The following is a 24,679-nucleotide window of genomic DNA, read 5'->3' on the forward strand; positions in this document are numbered from 1 at the left end:
TGGAAAAAAATAATAACATTTTATTGTTCAGTGTGCAAGTGCATTTTCATTCTGTTACATTTGAAACACCTGAGTAAATGTCAGAACAAAAAAAAAAAATTACATTCCAACTTTTTCTAAAGACACACTTAACATAAATATTTATTTATTATTTCTGTTACTCCAATAGAAATAATAATTTCTGTAAGTTTTCCATTAGGTATTTAGCCCATTTATGCAAATAAATGCTATACTTTTTTTCTACACACTACAATCACAGTCTAAAAAGTTGCAGTCTACAAGGCAGATGGATGAAGGCCGTGGCTCCCATCGCAACCCGTATCATAACACAAAATGTGAATCCTCACGTGGAATTGAAATGCATTTGTTTACTCACCACTTCCTCAGTGGGAGACCGCAGCCTGGTGGCTTAATGATATTCAAAGCTGTAAAGTATCTCCAACATGGCTCCCTCTTCCAGCACAAATATGACAAAATGATACTCGAAAAGTGGAAAACTTGAGATTACCCAGCCAGTCTGCTCAGAAATCATCTAACAGTGAACTCTGACAGAACATCCTCCCCCCCCCACACACACAGACACACTCTCTCTTCCCACATGCTCACTCACTCACACTCACACGTGTGGGGTGTTGAACTGCTGACCCTCTCTCTGGAATCATCTCTCCAAGTCTCCTTCATAAATGCCTAACATAAGCGAAGAACACTGCACTGACATGAGTGACATGTTAATTATTGTTTCTTATTGTTATATGTTAATTATTGTTTAACCCAAATAATTTTTCTTTTTCGCAAACACTTTTGAACAAGTTAAGAGACATTACAAAGTTAACAAACATGGACCCCAAGATTAATTTACTGTAAGAAGCAATCTTAACAGCAAAAATTATAATACTGGCAAAATGTATTTTTTCTTAAATCACATTATGACATATCATTAATGTCATCTGAAGGAAAAAAAATATTGACCTCCGGGGTCAATGTAGCACAGCTCTATCAACCTTTTACGGCAGATTACTATTGCTATTAATGTTACAAACATAAATAATTTTCATATTTTGTAACATATGCTTGAGCCTTTGCTAAAACTGTAATCCAAATGATTATTTAAAAGATAACAGTGTCTGTAATTAATACTAATTATTATTACTGGTGTAGTCATACAATGAAAGCAATCAGAATTATTTTTGACCAAATATAAATAACTGGCATAGAAACAGAACCAGCCACACTAGGCATGTAATCTCTCTAGCGTGTCCTGGGTCAACCCTGAGGCCTCCTCACATCTGAAAACATCTTTATTAAATGCACTCATATTTACACTGTACGTATAGCATTGTAAATAAATCCAAAATAACTTTTGAACACTCATTTGTCCATTGGTCTCTCATCAGCATGTGCAGCATAATAATCAGATTTTGCTGAGCCAGAGTGTAAAAAAAAATATCTATCTTATTATTTTTCTTAAGTAGGCCTACTTTCATTTAGAATACATGGTTCCTGGCCATAGACACACACACACACACACAACCATATTTTTAATGACAATATGGTTTTAAACATAGGCAAGGTTATTTACCATAGACACAATTATCTACTGTTAAATTCAAAATGGCTTGAAGAAGTTTAAGGCCTGTGTTATTTCCAGGTTTTCCCGAGACTAGGAACAGAAATGTTTTTTTTGGCATTCACTGATTGTAAACTCTAAATCCTTCATGGTCAAACTGTCGACACTGTTATACACTGAGGCGCCTAAAGAAGAACATCTGAAGTAAACAGTCAGAACTGCAGTGTCGTGCCAACAAATCAAAGATGTCACTCCGCAATTTACCTACTTGACAGCTTTGGCTTCTTATCATTTTGCCCTTTATTTCTCAAAATAAACAAAAATCTAGCTGTCAAAGGAGATAGCGGCCATATTTAAGCATGGGTTAAATAACCACTCATTAACAATTAGACCGAAGAGGAGTCTTGAGACTTTCTCGTTGATGTTCTTGAAGCTGTTTGTCCAAGTGTCTGGTAATGTTTCTGAAAAAAAAAAAAAGGTTATAAAAGGGAAGCAAAACATCTTTTTATCCATTCAGTTTTGTGTATGTGTTTTTGCATACCTGCAGGTTATTGTAGTGTCTCTGGCTTCTACAGTGTAGGTCTTTGGCTGTGCTCTCAGCTACGTAGAAAACTGAGCACAGGCTACATAAATACCCCGTTTTAGGGACAACATGCTCTTGACCTGATAAGGAACAGAAAAAGGAACAGAACGTTACAAAAAAATAACTGAGTAAATCTCTGGAACTAAACAGATTTTATTTATTATTTGTGTTTGTTTCTCACCAAGGGGGATACTGGGGTTAAAAGGCGGCAGGTCCAAGTTATCAGTGACACAAGGAGACTGAGAGGGAGATCGCTTTGCTTCAGGTTCGACAAGATCACTTCTTTGTTTCCCAAAAGCTGAAGAAGAAGAAGAAAAAACTGTCAACAAATCCTTTAAACCTGTCAAGAAATTATTTTGCAGCTATTGCAGAAACTAATTCAAAGGTATTAATTAAAAAATTTGCTTTGTACTGTAACACTGAAGTATTAACTTTTTTTTCCAAACAAAAATGACAAATTTCAGTTGTTCCAAATCTGATTATGACAGAAAAAAATACTGGCAACCAGGAAAGCTGCAACTTTATAATTTTATCCACTTCAAAATTGATTTTTAGAACGATGCATTTAAAATCAGCTCGGTGTGAATTGTGAGCGAAAACAGTTCCTTGAACCTTTACGGGCGGTCCTTCTCTGTCCTTGCTTCTCCTCTCCTAGTCTCTGGCTATCAGCATAGTCAGAGCTGGACTGCTCCCCAGCAGATGTGGTTTCCATACTGGATTGTCTATCTGCTTCCTCCAATTTCCAAATCTCTGTTTGGCCTTCACTTGACAATCCAGACACCACTTGGTCCGGGGATGATAAGAGTGATAAGGAATCAAGTGAAGAGGGAGGCAGTGATTCTGTTCTCTCATCTTTTGTGCTTTCTTGCTTCAATCTAGTAGATTTTCTCACTACAGGAGAAAACAATAAATTCACTTAGTTTCATGTTGGTCTCACATGACTATGTAACAGATATAGTTTTTTGTGTGTTACCATGTGTCTGTCTTGTTCTCTTCTTGGCTTGACCGCTTGTCCTGGTTGTTACCACTTTTTCTTTTTCAGCAATCTCCCACGGTTTATCAACCGTTACAAAGCTCCCATTCTCCTCTAATGCATGAAATCAAATAAAGACTCAAATTAAAACTGAAACCTTTTATTTTCATAACAGAAAACACTGTCCTATAGGTGTGCCACAGAGTACTACTCTGGGACTACTATTTTATTTCTGTAAACAAATTATTGTTAATTTTCAGTGAACATAATGTTTAACTTTATGCTGAAACTGTTATGTATAGTGAAAGAAAGTTTCTGACTTAACTCTAAAAACAGAAATGTTTCGTAGCTCCCAAAACGTTCTCTGAATTTCAATAGCAAGTTACTTTTATTATAATATCATTTTTCTTCATTTACTTCCATTAGTTTCACATTGCAGATGGCAATAAGAAAAATAATAAGAATAAGCAATACTTTATTTATTCCATATTTGGGAAATTCTTTAAACTGACTTCAAATGCAAAAGTAAAGTAAGATCTTCAAGAAGATCTAGTCTTCCTTTTGGGCTAATTGCCTATGACTTTCCATTAATAAATATGTCAACAATAACCCAGTGTTTAGATAATTAACAGTTATTCAAAGTATTTATCTGGAGGTTTTTGAAATTTTCCTGCAAAAGCAGTCTGGATTTAAATACAGAATATAGCAGACCTGTGCCATCATCATGTTTGCAGTAAGCAGATCTTGAACTTTTCTCACCTTCATATTCAGTTGCTTTCTCCTCCCCGTCATCACCTGCTTCATCTATAGTAACAAAAGCCTACAACAACACATGCAAAATATTTTGCATTAAAGTTTAAATTATCACTACAAATAAAAAAGAGCACGTTTAAAGAGCAACTTTACCTCTGGGTTTGAGGACTCCAGTGACTGATTATCTTGGCAGTCTGACACAGACGGCAGAGTGCCTTTTTCATCATCTATAGTTGACTCTTCTGTACTCTGGTCTCTGGTAAGCTGATCATCGGCTATCTCATCCTCAACAGAGTCAAGAATTTGATATGTGTCCTCTTCAACAGCTACTTTATCAGACGGATCATCTTTCAGTGGATTTCTTTTTATAGTTACTTTCTTTAGTCTTCCCCTTTTTGCTTTTTCTGTGAGCATAACAGAATCATCCGAGTCCAATATTTTATAAATATCGTCCTCTTCATGTAGGTCTCTTATGAAGTGACTTCTCCTTGTTGGCGTGCTCTTTTTTACAGGTCCTTTCTCTTTTGTCTTTGGAATTTCCTCCTTGTTTGGCGCCAGTGAATCTCTGGCAGGTGTAGATCTGCTTCTTGTTCGTATCTTGTCTTTTTTCAAGACTTCTTTGGTTGTTCTTGTCATGATGGTTAGTGGGCTGCTAGAAGCCTTGTTCTCAGTGGAGTATAAAATCTCATACTTAGCATCCTCTTTTCCATCACGTTTGTTAAAAGGCTCTGTTAATGTCTTTTTATCATTGTTTCTTCTGACAGACCTTCTTCTACCAGAACTTTCTATAGAAGAGTCATCCTGAATCGATTTATCTTCAACAGAATCTACTATCTCATAGACCATCTCCTCAGCTGCTTTATTGACCTTCTTGACGGTGCTGTCATTTCTCTCAGTCTGGGTCTGTTTCTTTGATGATTTGCCCTTCTCTTCACCCTTAGATGTTCTGTTTTCTGGTCCACTCCTTCTTGGGGATCTATAAACTCTTTTAGCTTCATCATTTTTCTTTGTTCGTTTTACATTCTTGTCAGCTTCTAACTCTGTGTCTGTGGTCACTGGCTCATCTTCCACAGAATCAATTACCTGGAATGAATCATCCTGTTCTTCTATGGCTTCTGTTTTTGATTTAGATACTTGGTCTCTGAGAGTTTCCAGTTTTTGGTTGTCTTCTTGTATTTCAATCTGAGCCTCAATTGAATCCAAAAGCTCAAAGCCTTCTTGTTTAGTGTCACCCACTGAGGAGCCTCTGTTGTCCTGCTTTTCTAAAGTTATTTCATCAGGATCTTTGGAAACTTTAAAAGATTCTTCTAAAATCAATTCCTCTTTTTCCCCGCTTCCATCTCCACTGGTCCTTAGAGTTTGGTTCCCACTTGAATCCAACACTTCATTTTTATCAGCTGAATCTTTATCAGAATTGTCATCTCCTGTCATTTCCTCAGACAGCTTATTTACTGTGGAACCTTCATCTTTGACCATATGACTGTCCCCTTCAACTGTAGTTTTTTGGTCTTCTGTAACAATTTTTAACATATGGAGAGAAGCATCTGTTTCCATTTTACTGGAGCCCTCTGTGCAGACCTCATGTACTTGCACAAGTCCAGCTGAGTCAGTTTCCGTGTCGTTATCTTTGTTCCTGTCTTCAATTATCTGCTTATCACTTTTCTCATTGAGTGAATCAAGGATTTGGTCATTTTCATCATCCCCCTCATCCTCTTGATGTTTGACATTATCCTTTTTCCTGTCTTCTCTTTTGTTTTTCTTCAACTCTTTTGTGTCATCCTTAAAATCGGTTAGATCAGTCTCTACTGTTGCTTCAACAGCTACTGTTGATGCCATCTTTGATGTACAGGTTTTATCATTTAAGGATGAGGAATTTAGCGTTTCTTCTGGAGATTTGAACTTAGGATACGTTTTCCGATCAGGGGAGGCAGGAAGTGGAATCGACAGTGAAGAACGGGTCTTTCTGACCCTAGAAGAAAAGTTGCTTTTCTCAGTGGTTTCAGTCGGCTCAGATAAAGAGGAAAATGAAGAGGCAGAGCTCTTAGAGTCTTTTGAGGACCTTGTTAAGGTCTGTTTTAAGGTAGATGACGCATCTGAGCTTCGCCCTTCTCTTTTCTCTCTGGAGATCTTTTTAGATAAAGAAGAACGTTTGCGGTTGACATCTTCTTCTGCTATGTCTTCACCAATTTCATCAATAACAACAAAGTCCTCCATGCTGAAATTTTCATCATGTTGCTCTGAAGACACAATTTCATCTACAAAATCATCCTGTCAATGAAAAGAGAGCAAAGAACAAACTCTGAAGCACTAAAATGGTTGGCTTAATAATCACTGCTGAAATACTTTGTGTAACTTCAACATCCTACATCTTATATTGAAATGCAGTTTTAAAAATAAGAAACTTTGCAAATGTTTGCACTAACTTTATCCTCGCTCTGTGTACTGCTTCCTTGAATAGTTCTTGTGAAATTGTGAAATTCAACAAAGTGAGTGTCCAGGTCAGAGTTGGGTGTGTTCTCACTGAAGTCTTGTAGACACTCTTTGAGGCTCTTCAAACTGAAATTAAAATTAAATTTTAAAAAAAGAAAAAAAATTATAGTAAAAGATGCTTAGTTCTCAAAGAATGATTGACTATAAGATGAATTAGTGAAGCAAGAAATGCAACATCCAAGTTCTCAGCTAGTATTCCTGAACTAATAAGAGGTGCGACTTTTTTTTCTCTTTTCATTACTGATTAAATCAATCAGTTAACCTCTCCAAAAGTTGATTCTGTTGATCTGGACATAGCATTTTCAGTGGGAGAAACGTTTCGTCACCCGATCTTATAACACTTTTATACCACTCAGATGAACAGAATCAACCTTTGGAGATTGACATACCTGGATGATTGAGCATGCATCAAGAAATCATTTAACCTACTTCCAACTGTGCCAAATTATATGAAAAACAAATTTTACTAGACTTTTCTGGTGTAATGTTGTATTGTAATGCAGTGTAGTTTTTAAAAACATTTGTCCAACCAACAAAAAACTAATGGTATTTAGTTATCCACCCACAGTGGCTCAAATGTTCACTGAATACTTGATGATTCAGCCTCACGTGCCTCTAACTAAATTTGACTTGTTTTTTTGAGATGAAGCAGTAATCATACTGAATACAATTTATTACTACTGCTGAGATGTTTCGGCTCCCTAAACAAAAAACATAAAGAATAATTACAGGAAACAATACTCACGATTCAATGCGTCTAACTTTGCTCCTGTATAGGAGAACAAAAGGAATGGGTCAACTCAAGAATAAGTAAAGACAAGCCCAATCTTACAGACTCTTAAATACCGTATTTGTATTTATCTTGCCATATGAAACATACCACATCTTGTTCATAGCTATGTAGTCTCTTGAGAAGATATTCTCCAACACTTTTGTTACACCACTGGATTCAGCCATTTCAATGTATATCTGAGGTAGAAACAAAAAAAAATAAAATAAACAAAAAGAAGAGAAAGAACCAAAGGAGAAAAAATTAAAACAAGAATAAAATATATGTATCTAGCCAAATAGGAAGGTATTACAAACACAGGCCTTTGCTAAAGTAGGTAGGAACATAACATTTGGCAGACAGTCCCGTATTTTTTAATTCTTTAAGAATTAAAATGGATGAATAAAATTTAAGAGCAGCAAAATTATTTTGCTCATCATGTTTTTTGTTGACACATTGTTCTTCCTCTTGCAGCATTAAAAATCAGAACTTTCAACAATCTTTCATTTTGTGCATGCTGTCACAGCATTATTACGTTGAGAAGAACTGCTGGTCTCTTATGCAGAAAAAACTGACAATTTCCTAAAGGTGCATTTGCAGAGATGTTCAGTACCACAAAACCCTTTGCACAAATTTGTCCAAAACAAATGGATTCAAATTGGTCTCAATAAGATGCTAATAATCCTTAAGCTTACATACTTTTGCCTATCAAAAATGTGTAACAATTAATTAAAATATGATGAGGTTCTAGGTCACATTTGTGCACCCTTATAATGGTTTCACCAGCTTTACTGATTTACCTTTTTGAAAATTACATTTAGGACTTTCTGAATATTTTACAGCTGGTTTGAACAAAACACAGCAGAAAAAGATCTGCAGACACTGACAATCGCTGTGCTCTACACTAAAATGTAAAATAAATGCTACTATTTGCACTATCGTACCCTGTTGGCAAGCGGCAGGAATCTGACAAAAGCAGCAAAGGATGCCACCACATCCATGACCATTGTGACAAGGGGCATCAGCATTTCAGTGGTCTCCACACACAGCAGTCGCTCCTCCAGAGAGTCTGAATCTGGAACGTGCTGAAAAACAACCAAGAGTTGTTGTGAAGGATGTGGGAAAAACAAAAAACTGCAGCTTTACATCAAAACAGATTTATTCAGGTGACGAGAGACTTACAGCATTGCTCCATTTCATCATGGTTCTGTACATTGTCTCCTGTGAAAAGATTAAAAGACAAATGTTAAAATTTTAAAGAAAAATGTTATCGCGTATTGTTTTTAAATTCATAAATATACAACCAAACTTGTGATCAGAGTAATTTCTAAAGGGTGAAGAATAAATATAAGATGTTGTTTCATAATTAAACCTTATTTAATGCTGATTCGTGCATTATGCATTTATTGACAATTACTGACACTTATCGATGGATTATTAAAGTTCAGTCTCTGACAAAAAAACAAAAACAAAAAATTTAATAAAAAATAAAACAAAAAAATATATATCTTGGTATTAAAATGTGACAAAGTATAATTTCAGTAGGATCAATTATAGTATCCAAAATTCCAAAATGTGGGTTTGCTTGGGAAAAGCAAGATGGTATCGTGTTGATCAGTTAAGCTTTCCCAGTTTCCATACCTGACTGGTCCCAGGATGCATGTCCTGTAACACAAAATGGATGTCGAGCACCCGGCCTCCAACAGAAATTGGATTTTTAATGTGATCTTGGACAAAATCACAGCACGCATTCCAGTCACTGAAAAACACAAAAGCCTGGAGGCAATTCAAGAAGGAAAGATTAAAGATCATGACAAAGTTCTATAAATATGAAATATCTGTTTGTATCAGTCTGCAGCAGCTACTCCTTACCCTCCTCTGCAGAGGCATTACTATCAAGTTGTAGAACAGTACAGTATCCAGGAAATAATGCTGCACCAGCCTGGTGATGTCCTCGCACTTGTAGTTTTCTTCTGGCAAACCAGTCAACATGATTGTGGAGAACCTAGAACCTTGAGGCTGAGCTTTCTACAAGACACAAGATTCAAAATCAAAAGAATCTTGAGGGTTAAAGGAAAAGAAGAACTGTAAAACCTGTACAATATACTTCCTTTGATGAACTGGTTACATTTCCACCCAATGTGTGTTTGCACATCAGATATAATTTTGCTAACTTCCTATGCACAGTGGTTGCCAATGGTTAGTTTGGAATATTAAAAGTTACTCGCTCCAAGTTTGGGTCAACTTTAACAATTCAAGACAGTAATTTGCCATGTCAGATAGCTTGCAGGTTCTGTAATATGAGAGCCATAGCCAGCATTAACTAATATAAGCCCTGGTCTCCAGGGGAAAAAAAGTGTATTATCCATATGAGCGTTGAAAGGTGTTGGCTGTTGCCACCTTGTCACAAAAATAGTACTGTGTCTAAAAAGTCTGTTATTGCTTTAAACGTGAAAAAGATTTTTTGAGATTGCTTGTAGTTTATACCAATGATGGCAACTTTTCTGCAAACACTTGCCTTTGACTAACCAAGTGGTAATGACGCTTTAAAAAGTATCATGTAAACTTTAAACAGAGACCATTCCTTTCAAAGTAAAAGTCCTGCCTTGCAACTGCAACCAACATGTTTCATAGTTTCATTATGACTACTAGTAAGGGTCAAGTGTTTGTATATACTCCACATATACTACAGGCAACTGTGGCAGTTCATTACCAACAAAAGAAATCCCAAGGAAGTTTTTTTTATGTAGCACTTGTGGAATTGAACAAATTATTTTACTGCTACAATATAATCTACAGCATTAGCATTGCCTTAACAATATAACAGATAGCTTTAAGAGGGCCTTCAGATGTTTAAACATACAGGCAACATATTAACCTTTATTCCAGGTGCAGTTATAACTATTTGTGCAAAGTGAGTTAGAGCTATGGAAGGATTGCCTACAAGCTTACAAAACATACATGACTCAAGTTATTCATTATTATCTTTTATTCGTTTATATCTTTTTTATTAAGCTTTGGGTAGTGGCATTTGATTAAAGCATTTATTCAATATATTCCGTATATAGTTTCAGTTAGATTGTTATACATATGAGAGTGGCTTCTGTCTGGTAAAAGGTTATGAGCTTTAGTTGGTGAGGTGAGAGGTGAGACAGAGTGCAATTGAGGTCGAGACACACACACACACACACACACACACACACACACAGTAGGTAAAATCATATTTAGGTAAGAGTTCAGATATATTTTGCTTGGAACTGCATTTTGTGCCTGCATAAGTGACACTTTGTTGCAGGACGTGCGTCTGATGTTTCAGAGATAAGCGAGAGCAAGACGAGCTACAGAAAACACCTGGCGTGGAGACGGAGACAATGTTCTTTTCAAACTGTGTCAAAAGTCGTTAACAGAACGTTTGTGGTTTTAACTTATGCATGTGTTGTATCTGCTTAACGCAAGAGGGGGCGTAATAATACCCTGATGCTAGAAAACAACTGCTTGTGTATTGTTAGGAGGAGATCGACACTGATTGTGTAACAGTGTTCATCTCCCCATCGTTTGACCTAACCCTCCTGGACCAGTGTTGTTTTGTATCCCTCCTCAATATCTGAAACCGTAACACACTGTATACTTTCCTGTGACTGATTCTACTTAGCAACTGTCTGCAACCTCCAGCAACATTGACCAACCAGTGAGGCAATACACATTTTTCCTAGGGACCAATGGATACCAAGGGTTCCCTATCAGTCTTAAAGCCTGTGTGACTGAGGCCTTAGACAGGACAAGCTTCATTAGCATCAGGAAGTCAGGAAAGATCAAATTTTTTATGTTGTGTTAATCCATTCAACAAAAAAAAAAAATCAAAAAGAAAAACAAAAGAGTTTGAGACTTGTTAAAATGTGCACATTTAATATAAAAATAAATCAAAATTGATGACATGAAAAGACAAGCTTACCTCAATGTCATTTAGTCCATTGACAGTCAAAAAATCTAGTAATGAAAAATGAATATAGTCACAGTCACTCACACGCTGGATATTTAGGGGTTAAATTCTGTTTTTCAACCGTTTCTCTCACCTGGGATGATGAACCAAGGGGAGACGGTAGGGAACACAAAGGGATAAGTGGTCATCGTGACCCAAAATGGTGAAGTGCTTCCCTGTGGAACACCAAAATTTGCTGTTGGGACAACTGCCCCTTCAGTAACATCCTTGGTGTCTGGCAATGCTTTGGATGCCAGTCTGGGTGCTGCACAAGCAAAAATAAAGTGACTGTTTGCTTTAAAATTATCTGAAGAATTGCAAAAACATTGGTGCACAATAGCTGTGTTTTAGTTTCCTTTGTGACAATTATGCTGCGATTATTACCATCACTTTATGGCTTTAGTTTGTTGTTGCTGCTGCTAATCAAATGGTTTCTTTTCCCATAATACTCATTATGTGTAACTTCAAATTCAACTGGCAAGATACCAAAGACCAAACTCCCTCTGTTGCATCTAGGGGTGCATGTTTACCAGTCAATTTAGGCCATTGTTACTTATGCTTATTGTACTGTGCTACCTAAATTTGTTACAACTTTTGCAAAGTGCAACTTATGTGTATTTTTCTTATTGTCATGAAAAACAAAGACTTACGTTGTGATGTGCTTTCAATTCGTGGTATCTTCAACCTGTACACCGTGTGGCAAAAGCCCCGTCTGAGGAGGCTGTACCAAACTCCGAGTCGATCAGCATCATAAATTGAATTAAATTCGACAAACACCTGGATAACACATAAAAATATTGGAGATAAGATGCAAGAATTCGCCTAAACATGAATGTCTAGGTAAGTGTGTGTGTGTGTGTATACCTTGTTGAGAAAAGGCAGATAGTTTTTCACAGAATCAATCTTTTCCAAAGCTTTTCTGAGATCCTTGGCTTCCCTTTGTGAGATGTTCTTGATGTAGATTATTGCTGATCCGTCATCAGTCATCTCCTGCTTCGAGAAAAGGTACATTTTCAAACTAACCGGAGACACACATACATCAGTACTACTTCTCTCCAACTTAACACGACTGCTGATGGTTTCCAAAGGTTTTAGCACAAATAAAATATTTTTACGTTCCCATGATATCGTGATAGAAAGATCAAAAGTATTTCACACATTTCAAAAACTTTTAATGACAAATAAATCAAATGCATGCAAATGCATGTAAACATGTATTTATTTATTTGAAAATTAAACAAATTGTATGAAAAACAAAATTTCTGCCACTTCTAAAACTTTTATCCATGGTTTTATAGATTTAATGTGATAAATTGTAAACCACCAGCAGTAATTTTAATTCACATTTAAAAAAAAGAGAGTAATTTAATACTATATTACTTACATAAGGCAATTTTTTCATGATAGATTTATAAAATCCAATCTGAAAAAAACAAAAGTAGAAGGTGGCAATGGTAAATATCCAGCTAATGTAAAAAACGAACAAACTTCAGATTCAGTGCATTGAAAATACAATTTTTTTTATTTATTTTGTTTTATTTCACAATTTTAAATTGTGAAATAAAACATATTACTCACATTACTTTCTATACTACTTTCTGACTGTAATATATTAATCGAAATCTATATGGCCTAAACAATGTTTTTTTTTTACTCCAAGAGATGGCTGAGCTATTATCCCACGTTATCAAAGCATGACAAAAATCTTATTCTTAGGTTGATTAGGTGTCTTCTCCTGTTTTTGCATTTATATCTTTTTTAAACCAGATTTCCAGACTCTCAACTTTGCTCAGGCACTACATGAACCCAGACTGAAAAGGTCGACCTAGTTCTACTGCTAGACGCCATACATTTGTTAATGAAATTTGATTCTGCTCAATGCTTTGAAAAACAGATATAAATTACTTTCAGTCTAACTTCCTTTAAATAAGAACCATAGAACCAAACCATGGGATGAAGGTCACGGATAATTTATATAAATGCTTTGTTTTAAAATTACATTTTTTAAATGTCGCAATAATAATCAGCAGTATTTTACACTTCTGCTTACTGGATTCATTGGAAGGGCGTAGTTCAAGGGCTTCAAAAGAAGTGCAGACTTTTTGAGAACAAAGCTGATCTTCTTTCTAGCTCTGATGATGTTTTGCATGTCTTGCACAGTCGGCATGAGCACAAAGGCCTAAAAGGAAAATTTAGAAAACACATTAATTAATATTCTAATCAGCTACAAGCTCTGATAAAGGAACAAGGAGAGATACAGCCAAAAGAAGTGAAAGTAAAAAAGAAAGTTTCCCAAGTCCTATGAAAAACTAAGTAAACCCTTGGTGCTTTTATAGGAATTAAGAGTACAAGTAGCACTTAGGTGCTGCTAAACAAAAGTGTTCGATTAAATCATATCACCAAGTGGAAGCATTTCTATAAAGTAAAAGTTTATAAAGATTTTACAGGTAGAAGTAAAGAAAAGACGGTATTGCAATGACAGCGCCAATGCCCAGACCTTAATCGGATCGAAATGCTGTGGAGGGACTCTAAGAGAGCTGTGCATAAATGAAATTTCTATGAACAGTATTAAGGTTGTAAATAAGAGTGGGCCAAATTTCTTCCAAAACAATGTGAGAGACTTATAGTCATAGAGAAAGTAACTACTTTATTTCTGCTAAATCATAGGATTTACTTCATATATGAAAGGATTCCATAGAGTCCTGTGAAAACTTGTCAAATGTCTGTATATGCAGAGCATTAATAAACCTGGTGCCTACCATGCACATCTTAGGACTAATGTAGATGTTTTCGTCCAAATATTGAAATCCGAATGGGATGAGTAGATTGGCAACGTCCTCTTCTGTGTAGCAGTCAGCATATTCATCATATTTTGGCAGGTAGGTGATTAACAACACTTTATTTGTAAACTGGAAAAAAAGTGATGGTTTGGGTGATTTTAGATTTTTAGATTAAAAAAAGTTGACATATTAATTTTTTTTACATTAGTACAAAAATACATATAAATCCAGGTCTGTTTAAAAAAATCATCACTCCTATTTGTAAAAGCTTTACATTACTTGTACACTCTTCATTGTTTACTGTGTTATGTTCTTATGTTGTTTTCCATCTCCGTATTGAGTAAGTAATGAAGGGATATTGTGACGTAATTGTATAGACCATAAAGTTGGGGTAGGTGTAATGAGAGTAATGTGTTTGCAGTAATGAGTAGAGGATGGAAACGCTTTTAGGTTTCACGACAGAGGTAACCAGTGCTACAAAAACTATCTGCAAAGATATAATAGTGTCTCAAAGGTCAAAGGAATGTTACTCCCTGGGACCAACTTGGAATTTACCTGCGTAATGTAAGCTACATAGGTACATACATAAGGTAGACTGTACTGGACAAGACTGTCTATGTCAGTCTGTGAATCTAAATCTATCCCTCTAGAAGACAATAAACCTTTCATAATGCAATTGTTAAGAGGACTATAAAATATTTAAGCATAATACTAATTAAATGACACCTGTTTTCATTTAATTGGAACACAGGTGGATGAATTGACTAAAAAAAAAAAAAAAAGCTCACTATTAACGTTATCTACAGTGCAACTGGCAGTAATTACAGTGCTTAAGGTTTGATGGTGCTGAAACATCCAGTGGCGTCAGCCTTATTGATGTATGACAATGTAGGGGTAATACATTAGACTGGAGACTTCAGCTTTTGATATTAGCAGATTGCCAGATTTTGGATAGAAAACGCCGAATTGGGTGATTGTTTGCTTTCCATTTTCTTAGGTTTTATTACTACTCGGTTAGTAGTTAGCAAATGTTTGCAAACAAGCTGCTATCTGTCATCTAAACTGCACCAATCTGCTACCTATAGGGAAATTGTAAAGAGGTTTTGAGTCAGCACACTCATTGCAGTTGATTTCACCAGGGACCACTCACAAAGTAGTAGTGGAATAAATTTCCCTTGTGAGCATGTTTTATTTATTTATTTATACTATCTGTGCTCAGTGGTTATATCATATCCAATATAGTGGACAACTCTTAGGCTGTCCAAATGATCTCATTTGAGAAACCTGATAACTCTTCTTTCAAAAGCCCATAATGCCATGATAAGTCCCAGAAGTCCCATAATAATAGGCCATAATAAGTTGTAAGGTCTTTAAAAACCTGTTGATAACCTGTATATTACTACACTTCACACTATTTAGGGTATTTTCTTTGAGTGTCATCTAAGAATGATGAGAGTGAATGTGATTGAACCAATGTATTAAAGAACGAGATGCAACTCCTAACATATTTGTAAAATGGGAGCACATGTTTTAAACTTAGTGATGAATGTAAGTGCTTTAGAGAAAACTTACATTTGGTCTTAGTGCTTTCCTAAAACTTGAACAACCTGAAGTGAACTTTGTGTACATTTCGTCCAGCTTCTCCCCAACAGTCAGGGAGGTAACAGTGGAGTCTCCTGTATTTCCAGACTTCAGTGGTTCTGTGTCTTTTGCCTCAACATTGGCTTTGGTGAAATCCTCCTGCTGCATCATCTCATTGGATGTTAAACTTGTTGTTGCACCAACCTCGTCTTTGTCGTCAGATACCACTGCAGATTCTTGGGCTGCCGTAATCGAGCCTGTTTCTGCTTCAGAAGTCACCACTGAGCACCAGCTTAGCTGAGAGATGGTTTCTGTGACTTTATTTGGTTCAGTAACGTTCGTGTTTGTAAATGTTTCCACCTGGCCTGATTCAATGGGTGCAACCACAGATTCAATAGCACTGGTTTCACATTCACTGGACTCAACTGTTTTTTCAGAGCCACCATTGTGAAGCAGAACTGAACTTCTGAATGGAGGTTTTGAAGCTGCTTCTTTTGCCTCAACCAACTCCACTCGTCTTATTGCAGGCACATTACTGTTTTTTGCTGTTTTCATTTTTTTTACAAAAAATGAGACCAACAGAGAGGTAATCCTTTCTGTGGAAGTGGATTCAGTGGTTTGAGGTGCAATAATACCAAACTTGGAAGATTCACTGTGAAGGAAACATATAAATGGAAAAAATGAGACAAAAATAGAGAAATACAAGGAAATGTTTTGAATGATATGGTCAACTCTGTCAGACAGTCCTTCCTTTGTAAGGCTTTATATCCAAACATATGATTACTAAGTGGAAGTCCCATTCAGTCCACTTGCTATTGTGCCTCTGCGATGCACGCTGCTTCACTACTCCGGTGTTTTAAAAAGTAACAATTAAAACCTAAATTTAACTTTGGGGAAGTATATGAAGTTGCAAGGAGCCACATCTAAAAGTCAGAGTTAACAGTAAAGAAATCTCCAACTATTGGATGGCCCCCCAATGAAAAAAAAAACACTTTGGCAACAGTGGGAAGGAAGAACTTCCTTTTAACAAGAAGAAACCTTCAACAGAACCAGGCTCAGTGAAGGGCAGCCATCTGGTGCTGTTAGGACTGAGGTCTGATTTTTATTTTTAAAGACTGATAACTTTTTGATGGCACCTTCTTATACCTGCAGAGTTTATGCTAAACAAACTGTGATCTAAGTTAATAATACTGATTCCTTGCTGTGATTAAAATAAACTTTAAGCACTTTTGGACTAAATATTGATTGTAATAAGGTACAAGTTAAAAAGGAGGTACAGCAACTATAGCAAATTCTAATTATATTGAATCAAACAAATTAATTTTTCCCCTCTCACAGAGGACACAAAATGCCGCTGGTATAAATGAATATTTATAATTATGGGGGGGGAAAGAGTACATGTGAGGCATGTCTTACTGCTGAGGGCACTTCCTTTGCTCTGTTGTACAAGTTAGAAGAGGTCTCTTAGAAACAGCATCCTTAAAAAAAAAAGAAAGATTTATTTTGGATTACTCTGATTACTGATTGTGCATAGTCTCAAATTAAAGACAAATAAAGATAGAAGAGGTTAAATACCTTTCCTTTCACAACAGCGACTTGCACTCCTTTCACACTGAGTTTCTTCATTTTTCTCAATTTTTCAGCATCTTCCTCCCTCTCAAAACACGCGAGTGCCTATATATAAACATCCAAGATGATTTCTTACTACAATTATGAACATCAGCTCACAACGTATTCACTAACAAATTCCTAAATTTAAAAGGTATTTGGAAGTCTGCTTTCTTTAGTTAGAATTAGGCATTGTTACGTTTATTCACTTTCTTTCTAAAGTCTCAAGCCTTTAAAAGCCACATCCAGTGAGTTACTGAACTGCTGTTTTAGCCCTGCAACAGTAACTTGCACATGTTGATCCAGAGCAGGAAATGATATTCCAACACAGAAAATTTAACCCTTTATTGATTACCTGTAGAAGTAACTTTACGTTGAATATCAATAACGTTTTGTTTGACACATTTTGAAACAGATTCAACAACTTCAAGATGGCTCTTAAATTCTGATTGGGATTTATACATGCAAGTCATTAACCAGCTTCATTAAGAATACTGACTGCTCAGCATGACACTCTAGACCAAACAGCAGTTCCTTGTTAATGACGTCAGTGCAAAGATGTTTAGGATAAAGATTTTATGCCTAGTAGCAAAACAAAAGCAAAGTAGAAGGGCAGTCATCATCTCCAATATCAGTATAAAAGCAATTGCAAATTTATCACTTAGTGGGTTTCTTCCTCTTTCCATGCTCCGCCACTTCCCACATAATTAAACTTTGATACCTATCACACACTTTGTTATTGCTGATGTGGAAAGATGAAATGGTAGACTTTTACAGCAAAAAGACATACACACTCTTTTTACTCTAACTGTACATACCTGCAGTTTGGACCTAAACAATATAACTGACTTGGTTTTTCCAAAAAAACCCACAGCAGCAACCACATCATTGTATGAAATTGAATCATAAATCCCTTCCAGCTTCACCATGGTTGGAGGTAAAGGTTTATCACACTATGAAAACAAAACAAAACAAAACAGAAAAAAGACAAAGTTACACCAAATATAGATGTGATCATGACAGGATGAATCCAGCTGTTTTTTAAATATATTATTTGTTGTAGATGAACACATCGGTGTCCAGCCTTTACAAAATCAGCGGCAACTCCTGACACATTGTTACTGATCAAGGCATTGAGCAGTGACTCACATAAACAAAATTACCATATGTTAACTGCCTGTAACCAAACAAACACACCAACCTTAGGTTTTGCAGAGAAAATTGCCCATCTCTTCTGGAAGATAGGTTTAGCTTCGGGGGTTTTGGAAGTCAATTCCCTCCTTGCTGGACGGCAGGATGACAATGAAGGGGCAGCAGTTGATAATGGCTCATCCAGTAAGACAGGAGCCAAATTTTTCACCACCATCTCCAAGTCAGGCTGTTCGGGCAAAGACTGAACATCTGCAGGGACAACAATGGCAAAAAAAACAGCCTTTCACTGTACACTACAAGGGAGGTGTCCAATATGATTAAATACAGAGCTACAAAAGCACTTTATTGAAAACAACACAAGTTATTTATTGTTATTAAGTCAATTCTTAAGAAAACACAAAAAAATCTCTGGTTGAGGGTGGTTACCTCTATCTTTTACAGTATAAACTAGTAATATATTTGTGTTTAGCAAGTGTAAATTAACCACAGAATAACCAACTTGTGCACTTGGTTAACTTATAAAATACAAAATGTTTGCAATTTATCAGACCTGGAGTGTCCTGCAGCTTCATTGTACTTTTCAATTTCTTTGGTTGAGGGGATGACCTCTCCATTGATGGCTGTCTTTTAAGGCCTCTGCTAAGTTTCTCATCTCTTCTTCTCGGGTCAGACCATTGCTCATGGCTCCTCAGGTCTGACTGATGACGGTAGGAGTTGGGGTTTTTATAACGTGGTGAGCTGGAAGGACAAATCAAATTCAAAATTTCTAAAAATGACAAAACGGCTGAAACCGATATTAGCAATATTTCTGACATATAAAAATGCTGATATTCATGTTTGTCTCCAACTAGTGAGTACCTGTGAGTATGTCTGGAGCTGTGTGGGGATCGTGATCCACACTTGATTTTCTCTCTTCTACCCTCAGAGCTGTGGTGGTGTTTGTGAGGGCTGTGTGAATGAGAAGGAGAATAGCTACTAGGGCTAGCCCTTCTTCCATTTGAGCCATGCCTTTGGCGTGGGCTGTGTGAGCGAGAGCGAGAACTCTCATGTCTGGTTTTCTGATGACGATGCTGGGAAGTTACAGCAGATGTGGAGGGCGTGGGATTGTTTTCTGTGCCTACATCACTAAAGGATATTAATAAAGAAATGAATGGGTAAACAAATAAAAAGGAAATGCTGCAAAGCTTCTGTGATTGGTTTTTGCCTGATGACAAATATTGTTACCTTGACAATGGTACTACACTACCATCCCACTCTGGGTACCAGTGGGATGAAAATAAAATTTAGAAAAGCTATTTCAAACAGCAACTATTAAAAACCAAAAGCAACTACAGGAGGTATCCTAAAGAATGGTCTGAAATAACTGATTAACCCTTAAAGATTATCAACAATGTTTTTGGATGGCTCATATTCTGTCAAATAAACTGCTTTAGAGGACCTAAGGTATGGAACATATAGCACACCCTAGAAGTAGTAAAATAAAATTACATCAGGAGGTTTCTGTCGAGTCTACCCCACAAGGTCTGGAAAAACTGTGATTCTCACTAATCAATCAAAAAAAAGGACAAAGATCTTTAAAATTTGTAGTTAAAAGGAAGAAAGACTGACTGTATCTGGAGGAGTTTGCAGTTTTCAGTATGAATGCTGGTATTCTGGTGTGAGATCCAATCCTAAGACACAGAAAACAAGAAGAAATGTAGTGTTATCAGTTTTAATGCCCCCAGCCTTCAGTTCAGTTACCATCTGAAAACACAAATAAACACAACTGTGGCCTTAAGTCCCTTACAGCTCAGTCATACTAAAATGCAGTAGTAAAAATAGCAGGGGAGAAAAAAAAAACACTGCTGGCCATCCAGTGATTGAACTGATTTTAATTTAGGTTTTTTTTGGTCCAAGTAGTTGGTTTCCCAGAGGTTGAGTGTGCAATATCCTAAACCTCTGTGTGGCCATCTTTAGTCACAATGTAATTACACAGGTTGCCCAATGGAAGGTAACCAGTTTACAAACAACTACAGTCTAATATGGATTGACTGACCCATGATCACAAATTGCCTGTGACTCATTTCTTTGCAATAAGGTTGGGAAACGGTTCTAGTTATAGTCCTACATAAAAGCTGTTGCCTATATGACTTGGAGTTAGGGCTGGGCTATATCATACCGTTCACGGTAATACCGGTGTAATGTTGGGCAACGATAAGAAGATGAAATATCGCGATAGAATATGGGTGAAACGCGCATGTGCAGTGCCTTTGTTTACATACGCACATGGCGGCGACGCAGAATGAGAATAGCAAAAGTGGATCGTTGAATGAAATGGATGAACCAGAATAGGTTTGTAAAAATGCTGCAACTTCAGTGGTGTGGAACTGGTTTGGCTTTCAACCATCAGATACACAACAAAGCACTATTTTTGGTAGAGCATGCTAGCGGGCCATCGTTATTACCGTGTTTATTGGGAAATATGGCACAATTAAAATCAATCCTTTGATTCGACAGTGCACCTTATAATCCCGTGCGCCTTATGTATGAATTCTGGTTGTGTTTACTGACCTCGAAACGATTTTATATGGTACACGGCGCTCGAAAATCTATCAAATGTTTCAGTACGACTTTGCTAAGCTACGAAGCCACACCGCTTGATGGATTGTCGGAGCATTACGGCTATCGTAGGCAGGAGCCTCGCGAAGTGATACGTACGGTGCTTCAACATAATATTACCGTATTGTGTGTGTATAACCTCTTTTTAAGTTTTGTGGATATTATACATGGTTATGCTGAAGACATGTTGGCCAATTTCCACTGGAAATGCCTTTTGGTTAAACTGTCAGCAAGGATTTGCATTTGCACTGTAATTTTTTTATATAACTTTAATGCACTTAAAAAAGCTGCTTGTTTAAGTAAAAATACATTGATGTTTTCTCTTTTTTTTGCACTAATAAAGTTGTGGAGTTGTAAAGTATTTTGTCTAGTGTCAATTATATTGTCAGTTATATCGTTATTGCAAATTTTCAAATGTATATCGTGATAAATATTTTTGGTCATATCACCCTGCTCTACTTGGAGTTACATTGCCACCCTGCAGAAACTACATCTGTTTGTGGAGGAAACTTCTGTTTCAGAATTATGAGGTTCTGGCTGAACTCTTAATGTAAATTCAGGTTTATGTACATTTCAGTTTATATAGACAGCAACAGATAAGTGTTTTTCTATCATTTATCTCAGTTGATTGGCATATTACTACAATGAGATGGAATATAATTGCTAATTCGACCCCATTCACACACAAACTGGTAGCAGAAAAGTTTTCTCTTATTGCCACTTTGTTATAGTATTGATACAGCAACGTTTTGAAGACAGCAACTGACTTAGTAATACCCATCTTCGAAGCAACTATTTCAAAAGCAATGTAAATTCATTGTACATGGCCCAAGTAATTTGAGTCGTACTGCAGTCTCCTAACACTGTTTTGCCTAGTGTGACTGCAGCATTAGACAGTCAAATTTTGTTCATCACTATGATGCCCTGTGACATTATGCAACGCTAACTTGGACGTATATCCAGGTTGTCAAGGAAACAGCACTAAGCAATAAACCTCAAAAAGCATGTCATACATTTGTATAGACAAAGACTTTGATTAGATTTTGAAAAATATGATAGATATTAATCATAGAAGTAACTACAGTTCAGTCCGTAAGTTTTTGGACAACTGCTAAATTTTTGTGATTTTGCCTCAGTATGCCACTAGATTTGATGTGGCTGAATTCCGATTGATTTTCAGACTTAATTAATTTATCTCAAACTTTTTCAGAAGCTCAAAAGTAACTGTACAAATGCACATAGTCTTAAAAGATAATGACTTCCTAAAGTCCTGAACCCATACGAACTCCCAAATACTGTTTTCTTCTTTGAGATTCTCTGCCTTTACTGCAGGCACCTTCAATGGCTAATTGTTTGTGTGTCTCTTTCTTTATTCAATACCTATTTTCTTTGCCTTGAGAAATTCTTGAGTTATTTATTATCCATTTGCACTGTGAAAACACTATCTTTGCAGTTCTGCATCTATTTGGCTAAAAATTGAGCGGGGAGTACAGCACTGTACAATTAATTCATCTGCTACCTCAATCAGCAGTCACTGAGACTATTCTCCTCATTCTACCAGTAGCCACACAATTCCTCTACAATGTTTGTCAAATGTGACATTCTTTGGATCATGACCTGTTCCTTTCCTCATATTGTTACAAAATTTCATATTGTTTTTGTTAACGGGTACACAGCTTACAGCTTGTGGTGCACACCTTACTGGAATACTTTTTCAGTTTCAGTGAAACAATGTTTAAAATCAACTGAAAGTACCATTTATCGATTTTTTTTTTCAACAAATAGCCATCAGTTATTCCAAATGAAAAGAAAATGAAATTGAAACTCAATCAAAATAACCTAATCTTAAAAAACTTGTCCTCCTAAACAAGGGCAAACAGAGTATACTCTTCCACCCACCTTCATATGAGCACATCGTTGTAAACACAGAGAACAGGTATGTGGAAAGATTTTTGGTGTGGCTGCAGCATAGTCTTGCTTCATGGCCCTTGTTGGGAGAGCCTTTGAAAGCTCCCTGTTTGCCAAGCACTGCTTATTGGAAGATGGAATAGTTATGGTACTTCGGGGGGAAGAAAGTAGAGAAACTGGTTTTGCAGCAGCATTCATGATCAGTTTACTCTGCCTTCTTAGCTGTTGTTGTGTCCACTTATGCTGCTTCTTGTTCATCGGTTCAGCAACCTTAGAGTCTTGTTCTTGAGTTGTACTCTCTTCCTTGGTGTGAATGTAATCATTATCGGGATGCACAACACAGACCACACTGAGAGGTGGCTGAGTTTTTAAGGCTGACTGCTGATATGTCTCTGGTTCTTTAAAGAGAACTAGCCTAGAGACCTCAGATATCTTAGGAAATCTTGAGTCTGTGTCCTTCTTCGGTGGAGAAAAAGAGCTGATGATTTCTCGAGAAGACCGGCTTGGTTGGATCTGTTGAGCTACATTACTGCCTTGAGAAGTCACACAGACTTGGACTGAGCTCAGACTGGAAACAGTATCCTGCAGGTCACATGGTGAAACCATCGCACTGGTTTTCCCTTCTATTATACTTTTTGGGAGTGGTTCTCTATTGTGGCTGCTACTCTCATAACAGTCCATCAACAACATACTTCTACTCCCACCATTGCTAGCTCTCTTGTCACTGCTCTTCCCAATCTCATCCACAGTATATTTGGCAGTGTGTCCAGAGTCAATCACTTTACTTGGTTGAACAGTAGGTGACATTTCATCCTGCCACATCTCTTCTCCTCTTTTTGTATTTAACCTGTCCCTTCTACTCATACTGGTGGTTGGCTGAAGATCTGGATTTGGTTCTGATTGAACTGCATTTGTACCCCTTTGATTGCGTATTTGTTGTAAGACAAAAGGCAGGTTACTAGGGGTGATCTGGTCTTTGGGGTAAGAAATCAGATATTCCAAGTCTTCTTTTTCAAGTCCAAGCTGCAAAAGGATGTTAGCAGCTTCTTCTGATGTGTACTGAGGGTACCTGGACTCTGCCACAGCCACAGGTTTGTCAGGCAGTTGAGAGTCATAATCACCTAAACCTGGAATGGATTGGATATGACATTCTCCTTCACTCAGAGCAGCAAATCTACTGTCATGACTGCTTTTATTTCTATAAGAAGCCGGTGATGCATGGAATTTAGAAGAAGAATCCTCAATTTCACTTTTGTAGTTTGGCAACCAGTCCATGCCGCTATCAACATCAGAGAGTCTTTGAGAGAGTGAAGACACCGGATTGCTTGTTTCAGTGATTGATGAATGAAACTCATCTCTAGGCGTGCTAGTAAAATGACTGTCCTGAGAGTCAGCCAGAGTCATAGACCTGTTAGGGTCCCCACTTGCATGTACATCCGATAGTCCATACTGCCCCTGGTTGGAACTTTGGTTCCCAGAGGTATGGGTGTTATCCATGGGATGGGACATGATCTTATCACCCTCCAGAAGGTTATGTAGGGCTGGGGTAGTCAGGAAGGAGGAGGCTGCAGTTAGACATGGAGATGGCGTGCTGAATATTGTTGGTAAGGTGGTAGGTCAGCAGGCAACTACAAGAGTGCCATTTATCTATATCAGTGTAAGGTGGACGTTCAAAAGAGTCAACTCCAAGGTAACTTCTCCTCAATCACTAGTGAGATCCCTGGAAGCTCTCAATGTTGTGGCCTTTGTAGAGGCCCTGGAGCAGAAGAAGTGATACTATCCCTCAAAAATAACAAAAAGTTGAAAAATTAAAAATGGAAAATGGTGTTATTGAACTGGTGTGGGCGTCAATTTCTTGGATCGATGGAATTCATCATCTGCATGGTCTTGTCCTGATTTGCTCAGTCCTGCAAGATAGAAATGATGTCATCGATATCA

General features: G+C 37.0%; 1 protein-coding gene across 2 annotated transcripts; it reads right to left on the minus strand.

Moving 5' to 3' along the window:
- LOC102794273 (uncharacterized) lies at window positions 1–24,679 on the minus strand. 2 transcript variants are annotated; one of them, XM_006803418.3, is made up of 30 exons: window positions 22,733–24,679; window positions 19,844–19,905; window positions 19,094–19,360; window positions 18,786–18,973; window positions 18,285–18,484; window positions 17,902–18,036; window positions 17,051–17,149; window positions 16,892–16,953; window positions 15,467–16,127; window positions 13,874–14,023; window positions 13,165–13,293; window positions 12,499–12,537; window positions 11,979–12,104; window positions 11,765–11,891; window positions 11,209–11,379; window positions 11,088–11,122; window positions 9,008–9,163; window positions 8,777–8,911; window positions 8,318–8,356; window positions 8,080–8,220; window positions 7,247–7,335; window positions 7,112–7,135; window positions 6,300–6,432; window positions 4,030–6,144; window positions 3,883–3,943; window positions 3,124–3,237; window positions 2,763–3,041; window positions 2,332–2,448; window positions 2,109–2,230; window positions 1–2,028 (listed from the first exon to the last, which is right to left on the minus strand). In XM_006803418.3, exons 1-30 carry the CDS (start codon window positions 24,248–24,250, stop codon window positions 1,954–1,956), a joined length of 7,569 nt encoding a protein of 2,522 aa, XP_006803481.2. In that variant the 5' UTR covers window positions 24,251–24,679; the 3' UTR covers window positions 1–1,953. The 2 variants fall into 2 exon arrangements, with proteins under 2 accessions (XP_006803481.2, XP_006803479.2); XM_006803416.3 differs by having other exon boundaries at window positions 11,979–12,107.

Source organism: Neolamprologus brichardi, chromosome 3 (assembly GCF_056152115.1).
Source record: "Neolamprologus brichardi isolate AB-2024 chromosome 3, ASM5615211v1, whole genome shotgun sequence".
Lineage (NCBI taxonomy): Eukaryota > Metazoa > Chordata > Actinopteri > Cichliformes > Cichlidae > Neolamprologus > Neolamprologus brichardi.